The sequence below is a fragment of the Callospermophilus lateralis genome, chromosome 1 (assembly GCF_048772815.1).
Source record: "Callospermophilus lateralis isolate mCalLat2 chromosome 1, mCalLat2.hap1, whole genome shotgun sequence".
Classification (NCBI taxonomy): Eukaryota; Metazoa; Chordata; class Mammalia; order Rodentia; family Sciuridae; genus Callospermophilus; species Callospermophilus lateralis.
This window is the reverse complement of record NC_135305.1, coordinates 117,354,042-117,373,077: the sequence shown is the minus strand read 5'-3', so window position 1 is coordinate 117,373,077 and position 19,036 is coordinate 117,354,042. Positions and strand designations below refer to the sequence as shown.

General features: G+C 45.0%; 2 protein-coding genes across 4 annotated transcripts in view; one reads left to right on the top strand and one right to left on the bottom strand.

The window, feature by feature from the left end:
- Nucleotides 1-258: 258 nt before the first annotated feature.
- Uqcr10 (ubiquinol-cytochrome c reductase, complex III subunit X) lies at nt 259-2,607 on the bottom strand. The gene is made up of 2 exons (XM_076865243.2): nt 2,409-2,607; nt 259-518 (listed from the first exon to the last, which is right to left on the bottom strand). The coding sequence occupies exons 1-2, from the start codon at nt 2,556-2,558 to the stop codon at nt 474-476; spliced, it is 195 nt and encodes a 64-aa protein (XP_076721358.1). The 5' UTR covers nt 2,559-2,607; the 3' UTR covers nt 259-473.
- A 297-nt stretch (nt 2,608-2,904) lies between these two features.
- Nucleotides 2,905-19,036, top strand: part of Zmat5 (zinc finger matrin-type 5) — a 30,199-nt gene continuing 14,067 nt past the window's right edge. Inside the window, exons 1-3 of one of the 3 annotated variants that reach the window (XM_076865223.2) lie at nt 2,940-2,992; nt 9,935-10,037; nt 18,093-18,247. In XM_076865223.2, the coding sequence (XP_076721338.1) occupies nt 18,121-18,247 (127 nt within the window). In that variant the 5' untranslated portion in view covers nt 2,940-2,992; nt 9,935-10,037; nt 18,093-18,120. Of the gene's footprint in view, nt 2,993-9,934; nt 10,038-18,063; nt 18,248-19,036 lie in introns of all 3 variants that reach the window. The other 2 variants (XM_076865214.2, XM_076865232.2) reach the window with 2 other exon arrangements.

Here is a 19,036-nt window from a genome sequence, read left to right as displayed (position 1 = left end):
AGAGGCCACAGTGCTTCCTATGGCCAAGAGAGTAAGGTCACCTCTGTGGGACTTAAGAATGTAACTAACAGTTTTGAGGCCGATGTTGAAGGTAATATCTCCAACTCAGGCTGTTCTGAAAACCAGAATTCTTTGGAAGTTAATGGAAAACTCCACGTGGAGGAGTACGTGGTGGAGTCTGTCCTTTAGGTATTTGCAAAGGGCTTTAACTGACAAGTAAAGATCAGGTAAACAAAACACCCAGTGCAGAAGCAGGTCTCAAGGACAATTTACATTTATTTGCGGATGACTCTAAACACACTTCAAACCCGGCAGAAGTTAAAGAGTCTATTTGTTAGGTGGAGCCATTTCTTGCCAACAGCTACCAGCAGTCCCTGAAGAATACTTGAGAATCATCTTCAGGCTGAGGCCCCAGTTCTGGGCAAACAGCTGGTGGGTGGATCTGGTCCTTTCATTTCCTTGGAGGTGAGAAACTACTCTTTGTTCTCGTACTTGTGCTTGATATGTTTCCACAGTTTCTGCATTTAAAAGACAAGAACCATAAACTGTAACCTGTGCTCTCACATTTTACAACTACTCCACAAACTAAGCAACTAAAACAAACTTGAGAGAAACCAGTATCATGGTCTGATTAAAAAAGTACAGCTGTGGTGGGCAGAATGGAAGCAACACTAGGTTTGACACACAATTCTAAATATTTATAAAATACTTTGAAGCTGGAATGGACAATCCTACTTTTATAGGGAATGGAAACACATATTAAGAGAATGGCTCTAAAGAACGCAATTAGTAAGAAACAGCTTGGAAACCAGGTGTGGTGGCACGTGCCTGTAATCCCAATGGCTCAGGAGGCTGAAGCAAGATGATTGCAAGTTCAAAGCCAGCCTCAGCAACTTAGCGAGACCCTATCTCAAAATAAAAAATAAAAAAAGGTTCGGCATGTGGCTCAGTGGGTTAAATGCTGTGGGTTCAATCCGTGGTTTAAAAAAAAAAAGGCCTAAAAGATGTCTCCATTCTTTGATTCCCAGGTACTACTGTCCTACGTGCACAGTTCCCAAATGTTTTACATTGAGTTTTGTTTACTCAACCTAAACTGACTGAAATTATCATTCTTAAAAGCACAGGAAAATAGGTGGGTTATGACAGCATACTTAGATGCCTTTCCAGATCAGTGGGGATGACCTATGGAAATGCTTACAATAGAACACTTGCCTAGCATGTGCCAGGCACTGGGTTTGAGCCTCAGCACCACATAAAAATAAAATAAAAGTATTGTGTCCAACCATAATTGAAATAAATTAGTCTTTTTTTTTCTTTTAAATGATGGGGCAGCAGCAACACTTTCGTGTGGGCAGGAAGTTGGCCTAGCCTTGGGCAGTTTGGCATTGTGGACAGAGCCTTCCTAGACTGTAGACTCATACAGCCTCAAATTAAAAACAGAGGGAAATGGTGAACAGGACTATCTGTACCAGGCCTTTTCCAGTACAGTCACAATTTGATGATATAAAACATGCACAGAACCTAGCACAGCGCCTGGTACACAGCAAATCTAAAAAGGTGTTGCAGTTGCCTTCTTGTTTCCTTACTTTCTAAGAAAGTAATGAATGCTGTTTTTCAGTGGTACCACTTGTCAGGCACTGCAACACTAGATCTATATTCCCTGAGGTAGTTACTATTATGATCTCTATTTTAGATTAAACTAAAGCTCAGAGAAGTTAAGTAACTTAATAGTACCGTTATTAAGTGACAAGGCCCAGTACTCCCAGATAGGCTCTTTTATTTCCTAGCCTCCACTTTTTTTTTTTCTTTCTCCACATTTTTTTTAAATTAGTGCACTATAGTTGTACATAATGGTGGGATTTGTTGTTATATATTCGTACATGCACACAATTTAAGAATATAATATGGCCAATATTGCTCCCCAGCTAGGCCCTACTTTTAGTCATAAATACCACGTTGCCGGCGTGGAACACCTTGGGAACTGAAAGAGCAATCTTTTAAAAGGTCAACCACGGTGTCTAAGATGTCCTTTTCACGATTGTTTCAAACTGCCGTTGACACCTTCAGGAGACAAGGGTCTGGGTTCCAGCTCGGAACTACAACTGACTAACTGGCGGTGGGGTCCTAGTAAATCCTTAGCTCTAATCTGGTTTTATTTCCTGCAAATGGACGTGTGGGCACGTGAGGTGGGGCATTATCAATACTTGCAACCCCTGCAAAATGGGGTCTATGGATTTCATTCATCGTTTTAGGATTCACACCAAACCGGGCGGGGGGATATCAGTCTCTCGGCAAAAGACGCCTATGGTTTGCACTTCTCCAGGTGAAGACAGACTGAGCCCCGTCCCAACTCCACTCCCACCGTCACCCCTCAGCGGACCCAAGGTCAGCATGGCTCAAGCCCTCACCCCCTCGTTGATGTGCTCGTAGATCGCGTCCGCGCCTTGATCGAAGGCGCGCTCGAAGAACAGAGCGCCCACCGCGATGGTGAGGGCGAAAGTGGAAGTCCTGCGGAACAGTAGGGAATACAACTTCGCAGTAAGTGCCGGGGCCGCCATGTTTCCTCACAGCTGAACTCGAGCCACCGCGCCTGCGCCGAGGCCGACCTCGCTCTCCAAAGGCCTCCACGTGCAACGCTTTCTGGGATTTGTGGTTCCTATGAATAGACATGCTCGTCGTTTTGAACCCTGGAGGTAACTAATAACATGCACAGGAGAAAAAATATCTCATGAAACTCAGATCCCCATAGCCCAAATTTGATAACATTTATTACCCAGTTTTTTTCCCAGTTCTTCCTTGATGCTTGAATATTTTAAACTACAACTCCCAGAAGCCCTCGTGTTCCCCACCTCCTCTCACTCTGTCTCTGCTTAACTTCCCGAAGCTTTCTGGGAAGGGTGGGCCCAAGGAAGGACTACGAATACCATCAAGCAGTGCGCGACTGGAGGGCATTGGAGGAGGAGCCCTCAGCCGTCCAGCCCCGCGGAGCGAGGTACCTTCTTTGGCTGGACGTGAGGGGCGAGATCTAGTTAGTCTCTTTCCCCAGCTAGAAGGCTCGTGCTCTTGCATTTAAGTCTGGGCGTCCCGCCATTTTCTGGCATGGGGAGGGGTAAAAAGTCTAAGGGAACTGAGCTTCCGGGACCCCATCTGTCTCTCCGCCACTGCCTGCCCCAAGTGCAGGCCTAGAGCTGGCAAAAGTCCCTAGGGTCTTGGGGCAGAGCTGTTCAGCCTGGCCTCAGGGGAAGGAAGGACTCGAATGCGCTTTCTCTTCTCACTTCTGGGCTTCGAATCCAAGAATGCAGGCGACCTGGGACTATAGAAAGAGCTTCTTTGGAGTAGAAAGAACAGGGCTTTGGGGGTAAAGTGTATTTGTCAAACGTTTTCCGCCATGAAGAAGGCCCTGAGCTAGGGGCGCTCAATCTACTTTGTATAGGCAGATGGGGAGGGGACAGTTAACAAAATAGTGCTTTGAAAAACAAGAGAATGGATGTTTAAGGTAGTGGTAGTGGTGGGAGTTTTGCCTGGGTGGCTGCCTCGAGGGTGACAGTTGACAAGAGTCCTGAATGATTTATAGTAGAGGGTCAAACAGGAAAATGTTGGTGCAAAGGCCCTGGGGTGACTGCAGTCCTGGGATGTTTTAAAGAAAATAGGATAGACTATGAAGAGGTAGGCTGGAATCAGCTCAGTTTAGCCTTGCAACCCATGGTAAGAAGTCTTATTTTTTTCTTACTTGCATTAATAAACCATTGAAGGGTTTTAAACAAGAATGCTGCAAGATCTAATTTATATTTTAATGTCATCGTTCTGGATGCTCTAGGGAGAATGAATGAAGAGGGGAAATTATTGCTGGGGATCAGTTGAAGGATGATGATGATTTAGATTAGGTTGTGGATTAGAGAAACCATCCGATTTTTTATTACTTTAGGGATAGGGCAGACAGAACAACTGGCAGATGTGTGCAGGAAAGAGAAATGGAATTTTGACCATAAAATGACTTAAAAATCAATGGGAATGATCTTAAGTTCTGCTTTAACCATATTCTGTTTATATCGGAAGTGGAGATGTCACAGGTGAGTGGAGATCTCTCTCTCTCTGAAGTTTAGAGACATATGAGCCTGAGATAGGAGCCATCAGGATGGAGGGGCATTCAAACCTATGGACCAGACTTCAAGCCTGGCCCTGGCTCTTACTTGTGACCTTAATCAGGTCTGGACTTCTGGCCCTATTTAATTCATCTGAAAGAGCAACAGTTAATTGGCCCATGCCTATATTCCCAGTTACTCTGAAGGCTGAGGCAAGAAGATCACAAGTTGTAGGACAGCCTGGGCAAGTTAGCAAAACCCTGTCTCAAAATCAAAACTGAAAAGGGCTGGGAATGTATCTCAGTGATGGTGGTATAGTGTCTCTGGACTGGGATTGAGTAGGGGAAGTAACTGTAATCCCTGGTTAGGTGAAGTGTGAAATGCTCTACATCTGGGATGAGTTATCATTAAAGTGGTTATTTACTATTTGCAACGCATCCAGGTAACTCCTTGGGGCAGAAAGTAGTGAGCCTGAAGGAAAAGATTACTTACTTCTTGCTAATCACCTGCAACAAACAAACCTGGCTGATGGACAGTTCAGAGGCAATTATTTTAGGTAGGATGAATAGGGAAGAACACAGGGTGTGAAAGATATGGCTTATTCTCCTGTTTTTAATTTTTTTTTTATCTTTTAAACTGAAATTCTCATCTTGGAATAACAATTTTTATTTATTTTTTGATACTGGAGATTTAATCCAGGTGCACTTTTACCACTGAGCTACGTTCTCAGCCCTTTTTATTTTTTATTTTTGAGATAAGGCCTCTCTGAGTTTCTGAGGCTGGCCTTGAACTTGCAATCTTCCTGTCTTAGCCTCCTTAGTCACTGGGATCACAGGCATGCACCACCAGGCCCGCAGAATATCAGGTTTGTTTTTTGGTACTGGGGATTGAACTCAGGGGCACTCAACCACTGAGCCACATCCCCAGCCCTATTTTGTATTTTATTTAGAGACAAGGTCTCACTGAGTTGCTTAGCGCCTCGCCGTTGCTGAGGCTGGCTTTGAACACATGATTCTCCTGTCTTAGCCTCCAGAGCTACTTGGGTTACAGGCATGTGCCACTGCACCTGGCCAGAATAACAGTTTTTAAAAACCTAATTATCTTTAAGCCATCACTTTCAACTTAGGAATTATTATTCTGTACATAAATCTATTCTGTACATAAATCATAGATCTAGAAAAGTAAGAAAAATGGCCTTCACTTTTCCTTTGATGTTTGATCTCAAGTTTAACAAACTAAATTCCTTTAAACACTCAGCCCTATTTGCAGCTTAATTACATCCCTTAAACATTTTAACTCCATTTATAAATTTAAAATATTTGATTTTCTTTTTAAGTACTTAGATGTATAACCTAACAAGCTCAATTTCCCCAAGGATACTTGGTTACTAGAAAATCTGATTAATTAAACTTATAAACATACTGAATTTCAAGTTCTTGTAAACAATTTAATATTTTTTTACAGACAGTAAAATTTTCTTGTCAGTGGCTTTTGTCTGTCTAAAAAATATAGGCTCTTTGTCTGACATGAACTCAGAATATGGGGGGCTTCCTTAACTAACCTTTGTAGCATCCCGAGTGATTCTAATAGACAGCCAGTGTTCCAATTATTGCTAACCTCTCAAACTAAAATCACAAGTCTAATATCAATTATTGACATATATTATATCAATTACTTAACTGTACAGTTTAACTTTTATACTTTAAATCAGAATCACAATGCTTATCTGTTAAATATTTAATGTCAAATTCTTTTCAATATTACTGATACTTTTTTTTTTTTTTTTATATTAGGAGATCGAACCTGGGGTGCTTTACCACTGAGCTACATCCCCACATCTTCAGCCCTTTTTATTTTTTGAAACAGAGTCTTGCTAAGTTGCTGAGGCTGACCTTGAACTTGTGATTCTCCTCTTTCAGCCTCCTGAGTTACTGAAATTTCAGGTGTTCACCACCATGCCAAGCATTGTTACAGATACTTTTGGTCCTGGCGATTGAACCCAGGGGTGCTTAACTACTGAGCCACATCCCTAGCTCCGCCTTCCTTTTTAAAATTTGAGACACAGTCTCCCTAGGTTTCTTAGGGCTTAGTAAGTTGCTGAAGCTGGCCTTGAACTTGGAATCCTCCTGCCTCAGCCTCCCAAGTCATTGGAATTACAGTCATACACCACCACGCCTAGCCTTATGGATACTTTTAAATACCAAGTACATGCTGATTTTTACTAGACTTAGTTCAGGAACCTTAGTACAGTGAACTTGATTTACTCTTCCACCTCTGTTTTCAATTCAGAACTTTTCTGGAGTATATGACAAGACACTTATCCAGTAAAAAATAATTTCTTACTCTGTAAGTTGTGCTTTGCATCTAATTGAGATTACCATTTCAGTGAGCTGAGTTCATTTGTAATCAGACTGATTTCTGTCTGCTGGGACACAAATCCAGGGCTGGGGATGTTTACTGGGAATGACTCCCCCCCATAGACTGCCTTTGGGAGTCAACGGGAGATTCTTTCCTACAGGGTTTTCTTTCTTAGAAGATCCTTACTAGGGGTACTAGATTTACTAGTTAAAATGCACGTTTCTGAGTCCCCTTCCAGATCTGTTAATTCAGGATTTCTGAGGGCTTGACCCTTACCCAGGAGAAATGTGGTGGGGATTGAGCCCAGGGCCTCATGCATGCTAGGAAGCACTCTACTGATGAGCTACATGCCCATCCCTGAAGACTTCATTTTTAAAATGGTTCCCCCCTGGGAGACATGGAAAATTTTGAGCAGGGGTGATTTAAGAGAGTTGATCTGATGCAACCCAGGTGGGGTAAACTGAGGAGGCTGGTCCAGATGTGAAGGGGTGGGATTTGACTTGGACAGCAGGAACAGTGGTAACAGAGGGTCAGATGGTATTTGAAGCCCAGACTGGGAGCAGAAGAAGGAGGATACAAGGCAGTTCTAAGTCCATGTATCTCTTTTAGAAGTCTCTTCCAGACTATTTTTATCTTTCCTATTTGGAAACTGAGCTCCTGGGACCTGTAACTATCTAATGAGAAACTCTTGTCTTCAGCCTGTAGTCCCTAGAGCCCAGATTTGGGCTCAGCCAACTTTTCACTGGGCCTTGGGGCATGCTAGGCCAGGTTGAGTTGGAATATCAGGGCTTACCCTGTCAGTTTTCAGCCAGAAGCTGAGGGAACTGTCTATTCTGTCCCTTTCAACCACCAAACCTAACTGATTTATTCAGGCAAATCAGATCCCTGGAACCATCCCTGGCAGTCTCCTGAGGGAGGGAGAAGGAATAGGATTTATTCCTGCCTGGCAGATTTCTCGTGTGTGTGTGTGTGTGTGTGTGTGTGTGTGTGTGTGTGTGTGTGTGTGTGTGTGTTTTGCTGGGGATCAAAGCCAGGGCTTCATACATATTAGGCAAGAGCTCTCCCACTGAGCCACATCCCCAGCATCCATATTTTTTAAGGGATTTCAGATTTTAAAACAATACAACTAAATGTAGAAACTGCTTAGAAAAATGGAAAAACACAAAATGAAAAAAAAAAATCCACATGTAATCCTATTACCCAGACATAAGCACAGTAAATATTGTGTCTGTTCTAGTCTTTGTATATATGGGAAGAGGAGTCTTTCTCCTTAAAACAGTAGTATCATTGTACATACTTATGTGATAATGAGCCATTTTATTTATTTATTGCTTTCGTTTAACAATATAGAATGAACAATTGTTTAAATGAAGAAATATTTCCTTTGACTTGATTTTTTTTTTTTTTTTTAGTACTAGAGATTGAACTTAGGGTGCTGTATCACTGAGCTATATCCCCAGCCCTTTTTATTTTTTATTCTGAGACAGGGTCTCTTTAAGTTGACCAGGTTGGCCTCAAATTTCCTGTCCTCCTGCCTCACACTCCAGTCATTGGGATTGTTGGCATGTGCGACTGTGCCTGGCTTTTGCCTTTTTAATAGCTATATGGGGTATCATTGAACTGATTGGCCCATACCTTACCCTTTTTTTAAAAATATTTATTTTTTAGGTATAGATGAACACAACACAATGCCTTTATTTTTATGTGGTACTGAGGATCGAACCCGGGTCCCACCCATCCTAGGTGAGCACTCTACCACTGAGCCACAATCCCAGCCCACCATACCCTATTCTTGATCCTCGCCAAATGTGAGCTTTCTATGGCCACAATTTTTTTTTTCAGGGTAAGATGAGAATAACAACAGAATTGACATCTCAGGCTTTGTGTACATCATCATTAAACCCTTGTCCCCATCTCATGCAAGACTGAGCAGTGACTAAGTGCCTAGCATTTAGTGAGCAGTGGATAACTTCTCTTCCTATTGCTGTACATTAGATTTCTGGTTTAGGATAAATTACATTTGTTCTGATCATTGGGGTACAGATTGAGTATCCCTTATCCAAAATACTTGAGGCCAGAAGCATTTCATATTTCAGATTTTGGATTATTTGCATAAACTTTAACAGTTGAGCATCCCTAATCTGAAAACCTGAAATATGAAACTTTTTGAGCATCATGTCAGTTTTCCAAATTTTGAATTTTGGAGCATTTTGGATTTCAGGTTTTCATATTTGGGATACTCAATCTGTACCCAAGAATTTTGTGATTGTTTCTGATCATTCCTCTCCACATGGGCCTCACCATGGGGCTGCTTACCATGTGGCAGCTGACGTCCCCTAGATGAAGTGATCAGAGAAGGACACTGAGAAGGAAGTTGCAGTGTCTTAGAGGAATTGGATACAGGTGCTCACTTGGTACTACTGGGCAAAAAGTGGTACCAAGTGAGCCTACTATGGGTATCAGGGATGTATCTGTCTGCTACCCCCAGCACATAGTCAGTCTACATTTTTGTGAGAGCAGGGCCTCTGTGGTGAGATGTGAACCATTATCTGGCAGAGATAAAGTGCTGAGCAAATGTTTGGCTGGTCAATGAATGAATGAAAAGGGACCCGTGGAACCTTGGGGTTGTGCATGTGGGAGTGGGGACAGGGGCCTCCTTTGACTTGACTTAGGGGTGTTTTGGGATATGGAGCTCTTTGTTCCTTTAGCTGCCACAGATCTTAATTTTTTCATTCATTTATACCACTGTATTGGTTATCTCCTGCCACATAACAAATTACCCCAAAACTTAATGACTTAAAACAACAAACATTCATTATTTTCTGCTGTTTCTCAGGATCAGGAATTTGGGAGGGTCTTCAAGCTTTCTCACTATTATACTCAGCCTTTTTATTGCTGTGACCAAAAGACATGATATAAAGAATTTTAGAGGAGGAAAAGTTTGGGGTGCACAGCTTTAGCGGTCTCAGTCTGTAGACAAGCAGCTCCATTGCTCTGGGCCCAAGATGAGGCAGAACAGCAGCATGGTGGGAGAATGTGAAGGAGGAAAGCAGCTCAGGACATGAGAGTCAGGAAGCAGAGAGCGAGCTCCACTCAACAACAACAAAATATGAGTCCCAAATGCACACCCCCAGTCATCTACCTCCTCCAGCTACACCCTACTGCCTACAGTTATTACTCAGTTAATCCACTTAAGTGGATTAGCACGGTGATGAGATTAAGGCTTTCATAAGCCAGTTATTTTACCTCTGAACTTTTTGCACTAACACATGAGCTTTTGGGGGACACCTCATATCTGAACAATAACACTCAGCTATTGGCAGGGGTCTCAGTTCTCTCCACATGGGCCTCACCATAGGGCTGCTTACCATGTGGCAGCTGACGTCCTCTAGATAAAATGATCAGAGAAAGACACTGAGAAGGAAGCTGCAGTGTGTTTTATAACCTGCCCATGGAAATGGCGTACCATCACCTCTCTTCTCTTGCTCACACAGACTAACTCTGATGCAGCTCTTGAGGGATCATACAAAGTGGAAAAATCAGGAAGGAGGATCCCTGTGGGCCATGGAGCCTGGCTGCCATCTCCACAAATGCACAGTGAGCACCATTTGTGTACCAGAAACTGTGCTCAGCACCCAGCACTCATGACCGAGTGCTCATAGTCATCTTTTAGAATAGCGTTATTACTCCTGTCTTCCAGATGAGATGCAAAGGGTGATTAGTTTGTTGAGATTTGTACAGTCAGAGAGTGTCAGGGATGAAATTCAGACCTGAGTTGGTTGATACTGCTTGACTTATGGTGGGGTTACCTCCTGATACATCCATTGTAAATTGAAAATATGGTAAATCAAAAATGCATTTAAAGTGCTGGGAGTGTGGCTCAAGGTTAGAGCACTTGCCAAGCATTCATGAGCCTCTGGGTTCAATCCCCAGCACCATACCCCCCCCCCAAAAAAATGCATTTGATACAACTAACCTACCAAGCCTCCCAGCTTTGCAGCACAGTATATAGTGTAGAGTCAGGCATTTCCTGTTGTGCCAGCAGCACTGACTGGGAGCTGTGGTGCACCGCTGGAGCCCAGCGTCGTACTGCATTATAAAGTCAAAAATCCAAAGCTGAACCATTGTAAGTTGAGGACTATCTGTGTTTAAGGGAAAATAACTTCCAAGGCTAGACCAGGGTGGTCTGCGTGACTTCAGGAGACTGTCACCCTCCCTGTTTTCCAGTCTGTCATCTGCCACCCTAGTCTAGCATTGCTCGGAGGATTTTGGAATCAGCCTGCTTAGATCCTGGCCCTATCCCAGACCTGCTGAGTTCGAAATTTCTGTGGGTGGGGCTCCCACTACCTTAGACTACTGTGAATAAGATGAAGCACCTCATCCCAAAATGGGCAGGAAGCAAACATCCAAACAAGGTCAGAATGAGAAAGCTGTGTAGTTGCAGTTAAGCACTGGGACATCTGAAGGATGCCCCTAACATAAGGGAGCTCCTGTCAGGAAAGACATCTGCATTTTCTTGGCACTTCTGTTGGAGCAGAGGCCCGAGCAGGCTGTTGGTGGGCCACCCCCACAGGGCAATTCTGTTGCCATCAAACTCCAGACGGCAGACATACGTGGCACCGGGACATTTCTGTGCTCCTAGTGGATGTGCAATAAAGCTGTCCTCTAGCTGTGGTTTACTGTTTACCTGGACTCTGGTGGTGCCATAATTAGAAAAAATGACAGGTGAGCTTGAGGGCAGCGTGTGGTGAGCACAAGTCCAGGATAATTACAGTGTGCATCCCAGCGCCTGGCCAAGGCCGAGCTGTTGGCTTATTTTAGCCCTGTGCCAAAGTCAGCTCTGTCCCTGAGATGCACACAATGAAGTGAACCAAGAGAATGATGAAGTACAAATGTCTGCCCTGCAGCAGCCTCATAGTGGGGCAGGATGAGAATGGGCTCTGGGGTCCGCCAGACCCAAGAATGAATGTTGGCTCTGGGTTCCTTGACGATGGGGCCTCCAGCAAGTACCTTTGCAACATTGTGGTGAAGACTCCAAGAGATGGAATGGGGGGTTCTCAGCATTGCTAACCCAGAATTCAAGAGAAGACATTAGTACTGGTACAAGCATCATTGTTATTGACACTACTTCTTACCATTATTTTGTATCTCTCCTGCCCATGGCTGTGAGTAGATTAGAAGTATTTCTGAGGCTGTTTCCTTATCTGCAAAATGGACCCCATGCTATCTACTCAGAGGACTTGATGAGGATTAAACAAATCTGAAGTGATTTCCCCTCACAGCACCCCCAGTCTCTTTTCTTCCCTTTTCTTTCCCTCAGTATCTCAAATAGTAGGTCATCATTTCTTTGAGTCTAGAGGGCTGAAATCAGGTGCCAGGAGATAGCCAAATGAGGATTAAGTCAGTAGACCAGGTTCCATTGGCAACGGCACAGTGGAGCAGGCCAGGGCTGTGGTGGACACAGACTTCCTGTGAGATGAAGCTAGGTGGCAGTGAGAGAACTTCGGGGCTTTCCTTGTCTCTCCTGCGTGCTCCTCATCTTTATACCCAGATGGTTGAGAAGAGGGCCTGGGAGGTACTGGCATTGAGCAGAGAGTGGGAGTCCTTAACTTTTGCACAAGCAGCAGGGGGCCCTGGAGTAGGCCAGGCCCTGTTCCAGGTGCTAGGGAGCAGCAGACAGACAGACAGCTCCACCCATGAGAACCTGTGTGCTAGTGGAGGAAGCAGGTCCTCAGGACAGTGATCAGCATGTGAGGAGACATGCTATAGAAAACAGCCAGGTGTAAGAGGGGCCAGGGGTCTGTGGCATGGACTTTGCAGTTGTGTTTTCCTGCCTTCCATATTTTTGTTTTGAGAAAGGGTCTTCGTAAGTTTCCCAGCTAGCCTTGATCTTGTGATCCTCCTGCCTCAGCATTCCAAGTAGCTGGGATTATAGGTGTGTACCATGGTACCCTGCTGATCACAGTTTTAAATTGGCGTCAGGGTGTGCCAAGTGGGTGAGGGAATGAGTACCTGGGTGATACCATTAACTGAAGTAGTTTGGGGGAACATAGGGCCTTGCACATGCTAGGCAAGGGCTCTACCACTCAGCTCTAGCCCTACATCTCCATTCTCGAGCACTTACTGTATGTTGTTGCTTTATATCCATGGTCCTTTCTGTCAAAACACTGAGATTTTTTTCATCATTATTCCCTAAGCAATATAGTACAACAACCATTTTCATGGCTTTTACATTGTATTAGGTATTCTAAATATTCTAGAGATGATTTAAAGTATGTGGAAAAGAATGTGTAGGTTATATGCAAATATACCATTTTATACAAGGGTCTAGAACATCAAAGGATTTTGATATCCATGAGGTCCTGAAACCAATCCCTTATGGATACTGAAGGATGACAGTGACCTTGGTAAATTCTCTGCAGCTGTGGGATCCTTGTTTTATAATCAAAGACAGACTCAAGGACATGAAATAACTTTCAGAGATCACACAAGTGTAAGTGGCAGAACTGGAATTCAAATCCAGACCTATGTGACCTCAGAGAGTTATCCTGCTCCATCCCTGTGCCTCTTGGCTATGAGGAGCCAGCTCTGGCACCTGGCAAAGCTCTGGGAAGTCAGCAAATGTTGTCTCAGCCATAGACCTGTCCCTGGAAGTGAGTTGGTGGCACCACCTGTGTTCCCAGTGGGAAAGTGGGGCTGGATCATTCTATGTTCTAGACAGGGGACAGGGGCTTGCTCACATGCTGCTAAACACACCACCCTCAGAGGATGAGGATGAATCATAGCAGAGGAGGCCAGCTTAGTCAGCACTCCCTGCTGGTGTTTGGGCCCCACCACCTAGAGATGCTTCAGCTGTCCCCCTCCATCCCTGTCCCTGGACCCTTACTCAGGGTCCCTGGCCCCCACTCAGGGCTGCAGTGTGGTAGTATTGGTTGTCTTGTGCAGATGCCTGGCTAGCAGGTGAGTTGGAGCTGAAATTGGCCAACATTCTGTTTGTCAAGGTATGCAGCTGGCAAGATACTGTGTGTGTCGAGAGGCTTCTGCACGTCGCACCTTTTCCTAATGTCCTCCAAAGCACTAAAGCAGGAGGCAGTTGGTCAGGAGTCTAGAAGTTGGTGCTTAGGGCGGTGACCTTGCAGAAGCCAATTCCTGCCCAGGAATTGGGCTTTGGGCACATGACTATGGGGACAAGCTCATGAGGTAAGTGGGAAACACTGGCCCCCAGTGCCATCTGCAGGCAGAGGGGTTCTGCAGAGCTATTGTGCAGGGCAGGGGACTGGGCCTAACATGGAAGTGGAGGTTCCAGTTCCATTTCTGCCTCTTGTGCTGTGGGCTTTGGGGGACTCACTTCCCCTCTCCTGGCTTCCCTTTCCTCATTTGTAATGTGGACCAGCTGGCCCCAGAGGTCAGTTGGGCACTGACATTCAGTTTCTTGTCTGAGCCTTTGTTTTCTGGAAGCCAATAATAAGGATGGTGATGGCCGACATTCCTTGAGCATCTTTAATGGGCTCAGACCTGTGCATGCACGTGGATGATCTGATCCTCACAGCAACCCCTTGAGGAGTATGGCTATTATTATCTCAGTATTCATAGCATTAACTGAGGCCAGAAGTTAAATAATGATCAAGATCACCAAATTACAAAGCAGGATTTAAGCCCTGAGGTCGACTCCAGAGCCCAGCCCTTATTCCTTGCCTCATGCAGCCTATGAGGCTGTATAAGGCCATATAATTGCAGGGCCTTGTGCTCAATGCTGTCCCCAGCTGGGACACGTGGGCAAAAGGCACTAATCATGGGCATGTTCTCATCTGATCAGTGGATATTAGAAATGCAGAGGTCCTTAGAGATCACCAGCCAGCCTCTTGCCATTTTACACATAGGGTAGCTAAGACCCAGAGAGGCCAAGTGATGGACACAGTCTCACCTGGCAGAGCTGGAACTAGAATGTGGGGTCCTGTAGACCTGTAGATCTGACCAGGATGGCCAGACATTTGCCTGTGGCCTCAATTTCCTGGTGAGTTAGGGTTTGGGATAGTAAGTTAGATGGCATGAACAGACTTTCCCACCCTGAAGCTTTCTTTGCTCTTCCTATACATGTGACCCAGGGAGCTTCACAGCACATCTCTGAACCTCAGTGTTCCCATTCATAAGTGGGTTTATAATATATACCTCTTAGAGTTCAAAGAGCCAGCATGGCCCTGGGGGTGTGGTGAGTGATTAATGAAGGAAAACTGCCATTGGTCTGATTTGTTGGAGAGTTGGATTCAGTGGTTAGGAGTGTGGCCCTTGCTGCCTGGTTATAAGCCCAGCTCGGATGCTTTCTAGTGGTGTGATCTTGACCAAGTCACTTCACATCTTGGAGCCTCTATGCCCTCATCTGAAAAGGCATCATAGGTCCTATTCCCACAGGTTATCCTGAGGATCAAATGAGATGATGTACATAAATTTCTTAGTTAGTGCTCAATAAACCACTAACTCTAACAATAGTTTAACACTTATTGAATACTTGCTAGTCAGTTAGTGTTTTTTGTTATTTTATTTATTTATTTATTTATTTATTGGTGCTGGGGATCAACCCAGGGCCTTGCATATGCTAATCAAGTGCTCTATAGCTGAGCTACATTCCCCAGCCTTAATAATCTATTCGCATTAATAAACTTCTCTGTACACTCCTGAAATAATCAGATCATTTAGACCCACTGCCTCATATTCTCACAGTGAAATAGAGTCCTAGAGAGGACAGTGACTTGCCCAAGGTTACACAGCCAGCTTCTCAGTGCCTTGTATAGTCCAGCTCAGTCTGCTTCAGAGCCACTGTTTGAGTCAGTCTCCCAGAGGGACACTCCCCTCCTCTGCTCCCTTCCCCATTACTCTCCAGAATCAGCTGCTCCTTGGAGCTTCAAGGTTCGTGAATGGCTTGGTTAAGCACTCGACCGTTAAGCGTTCATCTCTTACAATTTCAATCCAATTCCTATAAGTTTATTGGCAAGACGGAATGTATTAGAGCTGCCAAATTTAATATATCAAGTCCGCATGTCTGAGATGTGGTTTCTCAGCAGTAATGGGAGAAGAGAGATTTTATACGTTTTCATTTGGAATGACTGGCTGTTCCTGATCCCATTACAGCCCCTGACTTAATGGCTGCTGTCCCTGTCTGCTGCAGGAGCAACTTTTTCCATCAACCTGTTTGGCTGTCTGGACTGCCCAGAATACTTGTTTGTCTCTGCATCTATCCCTAGTCTCTTCCTCCCAAGAAGCATTCCCCCATCTGTCCCCTCTACCTCCCCACTCATCCGTCTGCTCTGTGGCTCAGGTCCCAGCTTTATCCTTATTTGCCAGGTCCTGGGAATCTGGGATTTTGGCTACCAGCCTGGGCAGCCACCTTCTGACCTCAGGGAAATCATTTCCTATACTCCTCTGGGCCTCAGAAGCCTGCTTTGTTAAGTGAGGGACCAGACCCCAGATTGAGGGACTGTTCTAGGCTCAGCCTTTGCACGTCCCACTTGACAGCCTCAAGTAGACACATCCTCCCTCTGGTCTTGTGACATCAAGCTGGAGGACCCAAGCACTGGGCATGAAAGCCATAGAATTGCCACCCACCATGGACTGCAGATCTCCTGGAAAGGAATGGCAGCTGTGGTCACAATGACAGGGTTTTTATGTTTGGTTTGGTTTGGTTTGGTTTGGTACTAGAGATTGAACTCGGGTGCTTAACCACTGAGCTACATTCCCAGCCCTTTTTGTGTTTTATTTAGAGACAGAGTCTCAGTGAGTTTCTCAGGGCCTTGCTAAGTTGCTACCGCTGGCTTTGAACTTGTCATTCTGCTGCCTCAGCCCACCAAGCTGCTGGGATTACAGGCGTGTGCTGCTGCACCCGGCTTCCCTCAGTCCTTTGATCTTTGCTCAAATGCTATCTTTTTGACAATCTACAGTAATCACGTTATTTAAAATTGCAGAACTCTCCCCTTAGCTGTCTCCATTCTCAGCTTGATTTTTCCTCATAGCACTTATCGCCTTTGAAATAATAAATTACTTGTTATCGTTTATTGTCTTTCTCTCCCGACAAGAATATAAATCCATGAAGGCAGATATATTTTTGCTTTATTTATTGCTGGGGCCCCAGCACCTAAAATAGTACTTGATACAGAGTAGGCAATCAAGTATTTGTGGAATAAATGAGTTAATTTTCATTTTTCCTTTGGGACAACCAGAGATTCAAGAGAGGAAGAGAGATTTGTCTGAGGTCACATAGCTGGTCAAAAGAATGCAAATGCAAGTCCCCTAAAATCATGTTTCTGGGTGTCCTTTAAGCCAGAGAGCTTAGGCAGCAGAGGCTAATAGCTTCCCAAGAAGATTACTAAATTTTTAGGTGGCAGGTCCTCATTCAGTCCCAGAGGGAAATGAGAACATTGTAAGGTCTTAAGACCCCTCTGTTGGCTGGGCATAGTAAACCCAGCAGTTCAGGTGGCTGAGGCAGGAGGATCGCAAGTTCAAAGCTAGCCACCAAAAAAAAAAAAAAAAAGGACCGAGGAAGCAAGTATGGCAGGCAGACATCACAGGGAGAGCGTCCAGGCCAAGGGGACAGCAGATATAAACCCATGTGCCTGGAGGCAGCCATGTTCCTGGCTTATGTAAGGGGCAGGGAGAGGACCCATGGGGCCAGCATGGAGAAAAACAGAACAAGGAGATCAGAAGTCAGAGGTGTGCTAGGGATGAGGGAGGCTGGCCAGAGAGTATAAGGTGGGGGTCCTCCAGCTTAGCTATATATTAGAATTACCTGGGAGCTTAAAAAAAAAATACTAAAGCCAGGTGTGGTGTTGCATGCCCTATAATCCCAGCAACTCAAGGGGCTGAGGCAGGAAGATAGCAGTTTGAGACCAGCCTCAGCAATTTAACAAAGCCCTGAGCAATTTAGTGAGATCCTGTCTCAAAATAAAAAAATAAATAAATAATAAAAAGGGCTGGTGACGCGGCTCCGTGATTAAGCACCCCTGGGTTCAGTTCAATCCCTAGTACCAAAAAATAAAATGAAATAAATAAAAAATACTAAAGTCTGGGGCTTACCTTCTGAGGTTCTAGTTTGTTGTTATTGTTTTTGTGGTTAGGAATTGAACTTGGTGCTGTACCACTGAGCTGCATCTCCAGCCTTTTTTTTTTTTTTAAGAGAGAGAGAGAGAATTTTTTTTTAATATTTATTTTTTAATTCTCGGCGGACACAACATCTTTGTTTGTATGTGGTATTGAGGATCAAACCCGGGCCGCACGCATGCCAGGCGAGCACGCTGCCGCTTGAGCCACATCCCCAGCCCCTCTCCAGCCTTTTTTGAGACAGAGTTTCACAAAGTTGCCAAGGCTGGCCTTGAAGTAGCAATCCTCCTGCCTCAGCCTCTGAGTAGCTGGAATTACAGGTGTGTTCTGCTATACCCGGTTCTGTTTTAATTGGCTGAGGTTGGAGGCTGGGCATCAGAATTACAAGATCCCTCTAGAACTAGACCTGTTAGCTCTAGAAGTTCCTCATGGTACAAAGCACCTTAAGAAAAGCTTGGCTCAGGCCTGGCACTCAGGGAGTGCTCAGTCAGGGGCCCTGTCCCCAGAGCTCTGACCTCTGGCCTTTTCTCCAAAGGTCTGACCAAGAGCTTTGTGACTTTCCAGGCAGCCTCAGCACCTGGTGTAGGCGGCCATGGGGAAGCGATACTTCTGCGACTACTGTGACCGTTCCTTCCAGGACAATCTCCACAACCGAAAGAAGCACCTGAACGGGCTGCAGCACCTCAAGGCCAAGAAGGTGTGGTACGACATGTTCCGAGGTGGGTGCTCCGGGCTCTGTGGCCAGGCTGCTAGAGCCCGCATGCTGATCCCTCTAACCATTAGGTTAGCACCACGGTGGGTCAATCTGGGCTCTTTGAGGATCCAAAAGAGGAAGGTGTTGGGTCTGGTAGCACATGCCTGTAATCCCAGCGGCTCAGGAGACCAAAGCAGGAGGATCATGGATTCAAAGCCAGCTTTAGCAAAAAGTAGGCACTAAGCAACTCAATGAGATCCTGTCTCTAAATAAAATTAAAAATAGGTTCAATCCCCAGTATCAAAAAAAAAAAAAAAAAAGAGAGAGAGAGAGAGAGTGTATGGGGTGTATGTAGTTCAGTGATAGAGTACATGCTAAGGAAAAAAAAATAGAAATAGTACAAACTAAAAAGAGAGAGCCCCAGAGACAGAGAGGCAATCCAAAATGGAAGGTCCCTTCGCCGATGACCTTGACTGAGAGCTCTGTGCTTCACCCACAGTGGAACATCCTTGGGATACAGATAACAGACAGGCTTCTCCAAGGAGGTGATGTTTGAGCCAGCAGCTGAAATAGGGCCAGCCATGTCATTTGGGGCCAAGGATATGCAAGGAAGACTCTGAAACAGGTAGCCATGAGCAAAGCACCGGATGCCCTGGGAGGAGAGGGTATAGCCAGTGATGCGGAGAATGGTAGGGGCCAAAGCTGGGTATGGGCAGAGACTAGATCCTTCAGGTCTGTGGAGGCCACAGCAAGGAGGTTGCACTTTCCTGAGGGCAGAAGGCAGCTTCTGAAGAGCTTTCGACAGATGTGACGT

Excerpts from the sequence above, each read along its gene's own strand:
- Uqcr10 (XM_076865243.2), bottom strand. The coding sequence starts at position 2,558 with ATGGCGGCCCCGGCACTTACTGCGAAGTTGTATTCCCTACTGTTCCGC. Across the intron at positions 519-2,408 it reads ACGAGCACATCAACGAGGGG|AAACTGTGGAAACATATCAA; the intron begins GTGAGGGCTTGA and ends TTTTAAATGCAG.